The sequence below is a fragment of the Chaetura pelagica genome, unplaced genomic scaffold (assembly GCF_000747805.2).
Source record: "Chaetura pelagica isolate M959 unplaced genomic scaffold, ChaPel_1.0 scaffold242, whole genome shotgun sequence".
Lineage (NCBI taxonomy): Eukaryota > Metazoa > Chordata > Aves > Apodiformes > Apodidae > Chaetura > Chaetura pelagica.
Window position 1 is genome coordinate 538,925 of NW_009952377.1, and position 13,135 is coordinate 552,059.

At 39.9% G+C, this 13,135-nt stretch overlaps 1 protein-coding gene across 1 annotated transcript in view; it reads right to left on the reverse strand.

Moving 5' to 3' along the window:
- KIF26A (kinesin family member 26A) overlaps window positions 1-13,135 on the reverse strand; it is a 97,872-nt gene that overhangs the window by 23,816 nt on the left and 60,921 nt on the right. Inside the window, exon 4 of the mRNA XM_010008162.1 lies at window positions 2,468-2,651. Within this exon, the coding sequence (XP_010006464.1) occupies window positions 2,468-2,651 (184 nt within the window). The remainder of the gene's footprint in view (window positions 1-2,467; window positions 2,652-13,135) is intronic.

Genomic DNA, 13,135 nt, shown 5'->3' on the forward strand with positions numbered 1-13,135 from the left:
TAAGGTGAAAAATTGGTATTTGTGAAACATAAAACAAATCAGTAAGACATTTATTTCCCACCTTCCAAGAGAGTACTTGAAACAATAAGAAATTACAAGTAGAAACTGCAAAACATACATATAGGCTCTCTGCTGTATTAAGTCTCTAAAAACAAACATATTCAACCTTAAAAATGGAAAATCTGCTAAGGCTCATGGAAAATAAGGTGGTTGGTGACAGACAACATGGCTGCACCACCAGCTGCTTAGCCTGCTGTAATCACACAGTAATAAGAGGGCAAGGAACACCACTGACACAAGGATGATCACACAAACCAAGGAGAGCCACAGCCTCAGATGCTGTGGTAGGAAAAAGTAACTCCAGAATCCATCACTGGTTCTATCCCCTATGTGTATCTTGTACTTATTACTAGACAAGCTGCAAGAAAAAGACACAGAAAAAGATAACCAGGAGGAAAGTAATGTAAAAAGCTCATAGAAGAAGAGGGACTGAAGTCAACTGAGGACCACAGCACATCTGACAGCATTTGTTGATTCTTCTCCCAATTGCTATATCAAGATTGCTATATAACAAGATTCTAGCTTACTAAATCCTGACCAGGAGAAGCTGACAATGAGGAAATTATAATGGAGTGGGCTAAATTCTACCAAAAGCTTCTTGGCATTGCTCAGAGAGTGAAACTATGAGTGTTTAGTTCTAAAAGAACAACTATAAGACTGGCACTTCTCCTTTGAGCACAGGTTCTAAAAATGAGACAGACATGAGATTTCATGTCTGCTGACTAATAGTTTTTACAAAAACTATATTGTGGAGGTAATTTTCTATGGAAAAACACTGTAATTGATAAAGTTGCAAAAGAGGAATGGGTTAAGAGAGATGTTTCATAGGTATTGTAAACTTTAAACTGTGAATCAGAGAAGATGCTTAGTTACTTTATTTTTTGAGGAGCATTAAAACTAGTAACTAGCACACCCCATCACCATTTGGGTGGACTAGATCTTTACTCAAGAACTAAAGGGCTGGTAGAGATCTTCCTTTTGAAAGCCCTCTGCTGTGCTCACTAATGAAGAAAGCAGGTAGACCACATAAGCCAAGGGATATAATCTCCTGCCATCTGGGATCATGCACTTGATCTTTGTTGGACTTTGTTGATCTGTTTGAAGACAACAGATAAAGTGGAGCCTTCCACGAGACACAAGTCATTCTGGACAGTTCCACTAGCCTAGGACAAAGGCTCAAGTATCTTGGCTACACAGACCTGCAGGCACACAAGGGTAGTGAGACGCAAAGGCAGTTTTACAGAGCTGCAAGATACAAACATGCTTTAAAGTCTTCCTAAAGCAAAGAGCCTCAGAAATGCCACATTCCCTGTTATTTCTGGTGCCACTGCCAAGTGCTAAGCCTCACAGAGAAGACACAGGCACAGCAAAAAGACTCTGCTAAAACATACACATAGAAAGGGTGTTCCTTAGCAAAACCTTCTCTGCCTGGGAATCTCTGCACTACGGTGTCAGGGTTACTGTATTCCATTATTTAATACTAATTCCTCTTTTTTAACACAGGAAAAATAGGAGAAGAAACCAGATATTCATGTGTGAGTTTCTACCTGCTTAAAATAGCACCTATTACTTCTTTGTTTTCCATTTAGCACAAACTCACCGACTTAAGAAATAGAGTATTCTCTGTGAGCAACAGTGTCAGCTATAGGTATTTCGGCTGACAATCTCTTTATGTTAATGCTGATTTGTATGGTTACTGCAGGTGCATATTTTAGCTCTCCTGTGCACATTACATACTTCAATTCGATCTTCAAACACTAATCACTTATGACCTATGTAAATAAGTATTCAGACTCTGCTGTGTGGGTGATTAAACAATTATAAATATGAATAAAGCTCTAAAAAATTGGGTTGTATGCTAATTAATTTTAAACAAAATTAACACAAATTTTACCATTTAAAAGGTGCTGTATTGCCTAAGATGGAGAGACATCTATTTCTCTATGCCTCTGAATTACAATTACATGTGAAGCAGAAGGAAACAAAGCTCCTTCAACATATCACCTTGACCTCGAGCAGACAGACAGCACCAGCACCAGTGGCTGAGCCTTGCTGGCCATGCAGAGACTACTTCTGCCAAAGGTGAAGCCTGTATGTGCACTGCTTTTAGACCAGTGATGGTCAATGACAGAGGGAAAGACAAAACAGTCTTTGCCAATATTGTCAGTGATGTTAACCGGCTTCAAGGAAGCCAACACTCTATCACTGAATCTGCGCTGGGGCTGCCAACTCCTTCCAAAGTCAAGAGGTGACAGGAGCTCTCAGGCACACTCAAATGCTTGTGGCTCTTTCTCTATCCCAAGATGCATTCCCTTGAGCCTATCCATCTCTCTTCTAGGCTGAAAGCTTCCAGCCCTAATCAAATTCATCCAGAAAACTATTTTAAAAAACAAAAATCCAAAGTTACCTTTCCAATGCCAGGGTTGTCCTTGATTTTGGACACAGCTCTCAGAAGGCATGGTGGTGCTGGGGGAGGACAAAGCTGCAGGATGCCACTAAAGTTAGTAGCATAAATTGAGAAGTCGTGTGTGTGTGGCAGGGGCGGATGGCATTTCTTTCTCTTCGAAGACAGGTTAAGCTTCTGTGCTGCTCTGTATAAAAGTAATAGCAAGAAAGGACAATATTACTAGGTGTTAATGGGACTCTGGACCAGACAAACAGATACTCATTGTCATCACTACCTGCTTAACAAATCCAGTCACTGTGTTCTAAACTGATTTCATACAGACAAACCACCAGGAGACTAACAGAAGGAAATTTGAGTAGAAAAATTATTGGCAAAATATTCCATTAATTTCTCCCCTAACAGAGTTTCAATTATCATCTAACTTTCCCCTCTTTCCCCCCAACAGCTTGACAGCTGAATCCAAAAATGCTAAAATCACACTGACATAATAAAAAGCTGAAACAAGCCCCTTGTCACCAGCAGGACCAGATGGACTTTGCTGGTGATAACATTATGAAAGTGGTCCTTTGTACTCTACAAGTTACTCAAGGCAGAGAATAACACTCCAAGTCAGCTGAGCTCAAGATCCTCTCATGTTGGCTGCACAGAAAATCCTTAGATAACAGAGAATTTCCTTCATGACAGATTGGTTTTTCCTCCTCAATTCAATTTTTTCACATTAAAAGGGAAAGCTATTAAAAAGACATGCTTTAATGTTCTGAATGATAATGATCCTGCTTTTGAAATGCAGAATTCCAAAACATAAAAGATTAAGAAGAAGGAAAAATTAAAACATACAATTAAAATTGTAACATTTTTCCTTCTGAATAAGAATAGGAACATTATCATTTTTTCTGCTATTCACCATCAGGAACACCAAACAGTACATCAAGAAGCAACAACAGGAACTTAACTCTATATCAAAACCCACATGGGAAAAATAACCCTGCAGAATTAAATAGAACAAATATATGTGTAAGTGAGCACATGCTGGGTAACTGGGGGTGGCAGTGAGGACAAAATCTCAGCTCTGTCAAAGTCCAGGAAAGCTTTGAGACCTGAATAACATGTGTGTGACCTGACCCTGAGACAGTCAGTAGATAGCCCACCCTCAGATATGTATCATAAAATTATCCAGTGTGCTATCTTTTAACATTACTTTGAACGACTGTTAAGCCAGGAATAACGCAAAGTGTTACAGTGACAGCACCTGTGGACAAGCTGAGACCCTGCTACTGATACCAACAGATCTTCTGGGGACAAAGCACTACTCTGGTCCATAGTTGCAATATAAAAGCACTTTGGACAAGCTAGTTCATAAATATGTGATGACAAAAAAGTCTCTTTATACAACGACTACTTCATATTTTCATTATGTCTTTCAGCCCAGAATCTTCAAGTACTTTTCAGTGAGATCAAAGTGTCAGTAGCATCTGTGAAGAATTATAAGAAATAGACATATGGAGAAACTAAGGCACTGTTTTGCTGTCAGACTTCATTCAAGGTAATTCTAGACCTTGCCACAAATCTAGTCATCAGGCAGCCTCAGGCTGAGTCAGCTTTGTAAGCTGATCAGAGAAGGAAACTCTTCCTTTGCCTGTATTTGTGGTAGGTTAGAAGCAAAAATTAACAGAGAGCAGGAGAGCTGGACAGTTTCTTTCAGCAGCACTATTTTCTTCAAATGAGTTACAGTACAAAGAAATGGTGGTGTCTGAGAAGCAATATAACTCGCTTGGGTCAAGAATAGACAGCTAGTCTATATATAGAGCAGGACTCGATACTGAAGCCCAAAATTCCCAGTGCTATGCTCTTTGTTCCCAATATAGTGTGTTAAACTCCTAGACCGTTTTACTTCATCAAGTTTTGGAGAGGAAAGCCCCCCACATGCTTCCTCCTCCTTCTAAAAACAGTGGAGTATTTAGAAAAAGACAAAGACTCAGGTGATGAAAAAATGACGCTGTAGTTCCAACCTCAGAGACTTCCAGAAGCCATCGTCTTGTGAGGGAGAAGTTGGACTTTTGCCTCTGAGTGAAGAAGCAGCTTTTGACTCCTGCTGCATCCTGAAACCAGCAGGAACTGCATTCCACAGTGAAGCAAAACACTGCAAGTGTGACTTTATATAGAACCTCGGGGGTTTGGTGGCAATGTGAACCGATTTAACTGCCTAAATCTCAAATCCTCTTGCTAATACCTCATTCAGTATGAAAACATATGCCTGAAATGGGACACCAGGCACAGAGTCACACAACTTCATCATGGTTGCAGCTGCACATCAAAACCATAACGCCTCCTAAATTATATGCAGCTTTATTGTGCAGAAAAGAGTCTCTACCTGTTGATACGCTCATTGTCGAACTCAAGGTGGTCATTACCCTCTACCTCCAAGTACCAATTAACAACTGTGGTTATTATTTAATCGTCTTGTTGATTAGTACAAAAGATAATGGTTTTTTCCTTGTTTATATGCTATGATCCCTTGCTGAAATTATAAAAACTCCTCAAGAGAACATCTTCAAAGTGCAATCAAGATATACATTAAATCCTGAGTAAATAATTATTCCTTCAAGAGATCTGGCTGAAAGAATTCCTCTGGGAAACATACGTGAAAGAGAATGAGATACAGAGGACAAATTTACTCTGGAATTGTGTGTTCAAACACCTAACTAAGCGCTAAGAACTCAATGAGTAAATGTATCCAAAAAAACCAAAGCTTAGTACAATACATAAACAAAAACACAGCAAGCCTTTTTCAAGTATAGCATCTCTCAAAATAGCTCAGTAACATAATTCTGGACCATTTCAAAAAGCAGACTGAACATATCAGATCCATTACTAGTCGTCTTAACTTCCCCACCAAGATAGAACAACTTTCAAAGTGATTCACTTCCAACGGTGCATCTCCACCGTTCAAAGGACAGTGCCATATGCTAGCTAAAGCAATTAACTACTATAAACCCTCTTCCTATGAGTCTGGAGTGCCATGATTTAACTAAGAAATTTGGCAAGGGGACTGCTGATGTCCATGTGAGATAACAGGAAACTGAAAAAGCAGAGGAACTGCAGTGGCTGCTTTGGAAAATAATCAGTGCTTTGATGGGCAACAGGCCAAGTGCACTAATAATGATGTATGTGGCTCACATTTAAAAAGCATGTCTTGTCAGGTAGCAGTGCACAAAGCTTAATTACAACCTCTTTGTGTTTGAATACAAGAATTACTTTGTCCGACACTAAAATGAAGCTGTTTCTGGGGCTGGAACATCACAGACATCTTGTTCCAGAATTATATCAAACAGCTCTTTGGTTTTGGTTTGTTGTGGGTTTTTTTTTCTAAAAGAGAAAAGTTAAGGACCTAATGGAAAGATTAGGGCAATTTAGGCAAAATGAAGCATTGCTATCAAACTGTAGATTCTGAATATAAATTTAAGTAATCATCACCCTCAGCTCCTACAAAAAACACAGTCAGTTCTTGAACTACTACAGAAACCAGCTGAGCAGCCACATAAGGGGTCATCAATCCTTATGCACTTCCTGCAGCACCAGCAATATACTTGGTGGCATCCCAGCCAAGTACTCACTAGGCCAACTTGTAGGCCAAGATGGCTTGGACACAGGCCCAACTAAATTAAACAAAATACAATGTCACAAAACTACTTACTTCAGTAAAATTCATGAGGGTATGTATTTACTTGGCACTTCTAAAACATCCCAGAGTGCTGGATTTTCTGCAGTCCTTATCAAACAACCCATTAGTGAATTTCCATTTAAATTTCCAGTCTTTTTTCTCCAGAATTTGTTGTCTCAGAGGGACTTTGTCCCATAAAAACAGGGGAGGCTAGGCTCTTGTAAACTGGGCTCTTTTTGCCTAGCTCCAGAAAGACACTTGGCTCATGTTAGATGACTTTATGTAGGAGCCTATTTAAGTGTCACCCCTCTGTCCTGATTTGCTTCTTTTTCTTAAATTTAATCTTGCACAGGAGGTCTTAGATCCATCTTCATCCCCTCCATTGGCTGTCTGACCTTCTCCAGTATCAACTTCTGTTTCCTCACAGGGAAATTATTATCTCTAGGGAATACTCTATAAAACTTAAGCATTACAGTAATTTGTTTTTCTGGGCATTTTCCAGGCATTATTTCACAGCTTTGACACAGCTATATGCCTTCCACCTACCTTCACTTCCCCCAATTCACAAAACATTCTCTCACAAAACATTCATGTAAAGGAATCTAAGCTCTACACTCTTACACCTCTCTTCCAATTAAAGCATAGAGACAGCCATGTATATTATTTTTACCTCAGGCTGTGAGATCTACTGTCTGCATTTTGCTTAACTCTTCCCGTCTTTAATAGAAGATGTCTTTTAAGATGCTCTAGAGAGTTCTCTTCTCATAGCTAGGTGTCACAGTAGAAAATAAAACTAATATATGGCACATGCAGGGGCACTCAAATAGCAAGTGACAAGGGACAGTCTCTAACCTGCTCTTTCCCACACACAATTTACAGATTACTAGGTTTTCTGCCATGTAAGGATGAGACTAGTGAGGAAAAGCACAACCAATCAATGACATAATGTTTGGCACTTAGGGAATAAGGCTGTGTAACAGCAGCAGCTATAAAGCCTGACCATTAAAAGAACCTTCCAATTTTTTTATTTTAAAATCTGCCTATGTGGTTAACATGATACTTCAGATATCCTGATGTGCTGCAAGCTGCTTCTAGTTTACACGCACTGCACACATTCTGCACATTATAGCTGAGAAAGTAAACAGCACAAATAAAATCTCTAAAGATTATTATTCCCCACCTGGCCATAATTTCCCCATGCAAAAGAAAACTGGGTTTTACACTATTCACAATTATAGCATTTTTTGCTTAACACTTTGTGGAATTCATTAAGCTTCAGAAGGAATTGAAACGTGAAAGATACCTCAGGATACATAACTAGAAAACAGGTCAACTGAGAGAGATACAGAGGACTTCATTTACACAGTGGGTTTAGAGACAAACGACCACAAGTCAGAAATAGAACTGGGAGTCCTGCTTCCCATTACTGAGTTCCACTAACAAAAATTATAAAAGAAAACTTTTTCACATTCATTTCAGCATGACTCATTACATATTAACAGCTTTAATGTTATTAGCCAGCCAGATCTCTTTCAGAGCTCATTGTCATTATTCATACTATGAGAATGCTTAAGGGCTTCACTTCAAGGACAAAGAATTGTACAGTCCAAGCCTTAAATATCCTGAACTTTGGTGTTTACTGAGGAGCACACCTACTCAACAGTTTTGGTTTGACCTTGACAGCCACCACAGGAGTGCTGGATCTGAACCTTCCATGGAACTTTCCAAATTCTGGATACAAATTTAAGCTGGGAATCCATCCACTCTTCCAAACTTCCCCAGTTTCCAGCCCAACAAGCCATCACTCCTCTACCGCATAACCAGTATCCCAAGACTTTCCTACTGCAAACCAGCTCCAAAGGAAGCAGGGGGAAGTCATGGTCTGTCATTGTATCTGCAGTTCCAGTTGTTTCCTTAATTACTTGTCAATATAGACAATAAATAGATGGATGTCCTACGATACACCCTCCAGCACTCTGTTCTGAGCATTCTGCAAGTCACAGAATAAACTTGGGTGGCACTATTACTTTTGTTAGCACTATTACTGTTTGATTTGTGCTTCTAAAATTAGAAAAGTAGCACAATGAAACAGTGCAGTTGCTGCGCAAAACCCTGAGCAAACTTAAAAATATGTAAGGTATCCATTTCCACTAACTGCATTCAATGGGGAAAACCAAAACTGGTTCAGAAAGTGCCATTTTTAAACAGAAAACTCGGAATGTCTAAATCTGCCATGAAGGTTCAGAAAGGACAGGCACCTTCTGCATTCCTACAGTAAATTTTGCCAAGAGTCCCTTAAAAGGACATATTAAATTTTCAGGTTTGGGTTTGTTCTTCCCCCTAGAACAAGCTGAGTAGGTTCCTGTGGTGCATATATAGTTCCAGGAGGATATAATGGCTTTTCTTACGTTAGTATCATTATACGAGTGCAACACCAAACCTTTGTTTGCTTAGCTGTCCCAGTAATGCTGTCAAGAAGCACTGCCAGGAAGAACAAACAATTAGTCTTCTTTATTTCAGTGGTTCAACTTCCTCAATAAATAATTAGTTCATGTGGATTACAATGCACAGCCCCACACAATGCCATTTTTATAATAGGCGACGGTAATAAAGTTTCAATAGAAAAGCATTATTCTGAAAGATTCCAAAATGTCAAACCACATCTCATATTGTGGGGATATTACCAAGGCAACATTATGAGAGAAAGTATCTCCAATATAAGATAGAGTTCATGCCTTGCCTCTCACACATAGCATAATCTTGCAACTCAGACTTGAATTTCAGCCTTGCTTTGAGTGACCTCTTAATTTTCTCTCACTATCTCTTAGTAAAATCAGCAAGGCAGAAATAAAAATCTGCTATGTTGACATATTAGGAACATCATTTGCTCACAGTTGATCAGAGAAGACAGGTCCAGAAGGGATTTTAAGAGTTTATCTACATTTTCCTAGCACACCGTGATAGAATGAACTTTACTTAATACATTCCCAATTTATATTAATCCAAATGGTTATTTAGAAACCTCCAGTGAAAGCAAATCCTCAGCCTCCCAAGGCAATTGATTCCAATTTTTAACTATTCTTACTGTTAGAAAATTCACACCTCATGTCTCTCATATGTCTGCCTTGATGGAATTTATGTTCCTTGTTTTCCCTCACCTCCCCAGCAGACATGCAGAGGATTTTATTTCCTTCTGCTGCAGCAGCTGGTATCTGTAAGAAGACCACTGCCATACTGCCTTCTCTTTTACAAATGAAAAAGTCCCAATCCTTCCAACCTTTCCTCACAAGTCAAGTTTCCTTGATCCCTAACAATCCTTATTGCTCTCCCTCTACCCTCTGCAGACCTTCATAAAATACAGAATTCAGGCTTAATGCTTCTTCAGTGAGCAATAGTTGAGACTCCTCTGAATTCAGGCACCACTCAAAAACACCAGGCAAAGCCATTTGGGATAAACTCAGATAGACCTCTGGAATACAACAAGTTAAAGCAAACCTGGGGGCTGCCCCTGACATCAAAAGATCTTCATCATTCCAAGAGCTGATCCATCCTCTCAGCTACACATTATTATTGAAACAGAAGCAACCAAACAAGTCCAGGAATCTGAGGAAGAATTTTCACAGCTTTTCTCTGCAATTTTTCCCCAGGTTTAAGAAACACCAAAAAGCAGATCTTCACAAGCACCAACTGTTAAAGACTCCAACCATTTTTTCTGCTCTCCCAAACCAGCAGTTTCTGTTTCAAAATTCTGCAAGTGGTGTCAGCTCCATATTCTCCTCAGCTTGCAGATCTACAACACTTTTCTGACCAAAGAACATTGCTTCAGGAGCCAGGACTGGGGTTTAGGAACTTACTTTTACACATATATATATATATACCAGAATAACAGCTAGTCAGTGCAGCCTGCCACACACCATACTAATGATGTTAAACAAAGCAAGAGCAGATGAACATATTGCTGTACTGCTACACTTGCCATTTACAATTGTGCCATATGACAAACTGCTGAAAACTTGTGTAGGTTAATCTTTATGTAAGCAAGACTGTCAACACCTAATACAGAAATATGTCAGCTCCTGGGCTGCACACTGCATAGATAGCTATGTATTGAAAATACAGCTACCTGAATGCCAGCAATATTTCCTTGCACTGTTTCATGAACTGAGTTAAAGCAGGTAGAACCACATCAATCTAAGCACACTCCTTAGGCAAAAATTTGGACTTATCTGCCAGCAAGACAGACTCATGAAGCCATTAGGTTGACGAAAATAAAATTCTAGCCTCATTTGTATTCTATCAAGAAAAAGTAATAAAGACATTTTTAAAACTACAAAGTAATCAAAGAGAAACAATGGTGATAACTAACTCTTCATCATTAAAGTAATTATTGAAATAGAACACTTAAAATTTTGTCCTGCAAGATCAGCTACAGAAAGAAGCCAGTATCAAAATTACTTACCATGCAATATATTATTTTTGTTAAAAAGGATATTACACTCCATGCTATTCATCAAAAACAATCCGGTACAAAACGAAAAAGCATTCTGCTCATTCAAGCTGCTCCAGGGAAGAAACAAGCACATTTGTGAGTGGATAGGATGAGAGAGAAAATGCAGGACATGGCTAAGGAGGGTTCAGCACGAGATTCAGGCAAATATCAGACAGGAATGAGAGGGACGGAACAGGCAGAAATTCAGCAGTTTCACATTCCAAATCACATACAGCAGTCTGGAGACAAGTTAGCATCTGTGGCTGTAAAGTCTCCTTTACCATAAAAGCTCTGGGGTGGGATATGTTTTCAGGTTACCTTCCTTTGCCCCTCCACATCATTCCCACAGACATACCTTCCTCATCACCTCCAGCTCTCTCAGCTCCCCATTTTAGTGTACATCTAGAAAATCCGCAGAGGATCCATTCCCACTTCAGCTGAATTTTATTTCAGATGCTTCATCAAAGGCTTGACACCTATACTGCCAAGCAAATAACTTCCCAGGGGGGTATTTACTTATTCCTACTGTTAGCAAGTTAAACAGTCACTGACAGCATTAAATGATGCAGTGGAAATCACCCAAGTACAGAAGTCATATGCCCACACAATGAGTATTTTTTAACAGAGGAGGGCCACACAGGGTTCTTAAAGCCCAGCGTTCCTGTGAATTATTTAACTGACATCAGTTCTGAAATGATACTTCTCAGAGGTGTAACAGGCTGAAACTGCAGCCCCATTTAAAATAGCACTTAGCAGGAAAATGGGAGATGCATGTTCTTCCACCATAGCAGATGGAGAGATTTGACTATTGCTGACCCAAAGATAGTAACTTCAAATTTCAGCAGAAAAAAAGCACCTCCTGAAGATCTGCTTCAAACCAGGACAATTATCAAGGAATATTCTGAAGCTTGCCCTGAACTCCAACTAGCTTCACTAATAGCGTTTAGATTAGATTAATTTTATGCTGATTAACTTCCACTGAGTCATTTCCTCCCAGTAAAAACTCCATAGGGCAGTGCTTCTTGGTAAGTGAGCTCCACCACTAAGGACACAGAAAGCCCAACAAAGCAGAAAGCCACCCCAAGAGCATCACTCAGTGATGACCAGCAAAGCAGCACTGACTGATGCTGAGTGAGGTATTGGCTAAGCTCTTTGAAATGTCCTGCCAAAAGAAACATCTTCCATCCTCCAGCAGGAAGGATGAGGGAAGTTTTACAACGCCAAAAATCACTGCTGTTTCACAGAGAATTTAGAAGTACCTTCAGAGCAATCCTGCAGTTGATCAAGCACTGCAGCTCTACTGCTGGTGCAGTATTTCGGCTTGACATTTCATTTTTGTTATAAATGATAATGTGGTATTTCTTATTTTGCCACAAGCACAAACAAGCAAAGCAGCCTACCTCAGAATAGAGACAGTGCCACTTGAAAGTCCATCTGCCCTGCAAACCACATCATGCACACAGCTGAGTGTTAGAGAGACTGCAAGTAAACCACGAGAACTAAATATTCAATTATCAATCTGATTTTACTATTTAATCTGCTAAATCTATCTGTCTTGATGAAGTATGAAAATAGTTGAATATCTTATTGGAAGAGGCTGAAAGTCAGCAATAAAGTTGCAAAACAGGTGCAAACTGTCAAATTACATCCCCACAGAAAAAGTCACCATTATCATTTTACCTATGGAATGCTCCATTCCTACTGCAGCAAAACCACCAGCGCAGCTGCCGCTGCCACCGAGCTGAGGAGCCCCAGATAACGGCGTCAGAGCAAGCACTGGTGTTCAGGAGTCCAGGAACCAAAAAAGCAGGCAGGCTGCGAGGGCTAGGCTGGGGGAGGAGGTGGAAGAAGTGCTCCTCTTGACAAGCTAGGAAGGGCAGAAAGAAGGGAAGAAGCCAAAGGGAAAAAGAGACTGGTAGCTAGACAACAGTGAGATTCCATATATTCAGGAAAACAGAATAATCAGGTGCATTCAGCTATGGATGAACGAGAAAATATAGAAAAGATCATAGTAAAAATCCTTAAATTAAAGGAGAAAATACTTAGTTCAGGAAAGCAGAAGATCCGAGAGAGGACAAAGAAAGAAGAAATATCTGCATGGCTCCAGTCATGTATTTACTCATAAATACTTCAGACTTTTCTCTAGTTTAAAATCCCTTCCACTGACCACTGTTTACCCCCACCAGTAAATTCAAAATTCAAACCTGGGTGGCTCTGAAGTCCCAGATTCTCTCCACTGGTTAGCACAGCTCCTTTAAATTATTCTCCTTTGCTCTTCCTCCTAAGTATCATGAATGTCTCAGAATATAGAGCTAAATCAAAACTCAACTGCTGCAACAGCACTGCACTGGAGCACCTGGAGCAGCTCAGGAAATCACCACATCTCCTGGGGGGCTGCCTCCAGTGCTCCAGAGCCTCCTGTATTATCATCCTTCAAGGCACTCAGGGCTGACAGACATCAGCCCTCCTCAGGGGTGGCCTCACATGAGTAACATCTTTAAGGCATTTTTTCAGCAGG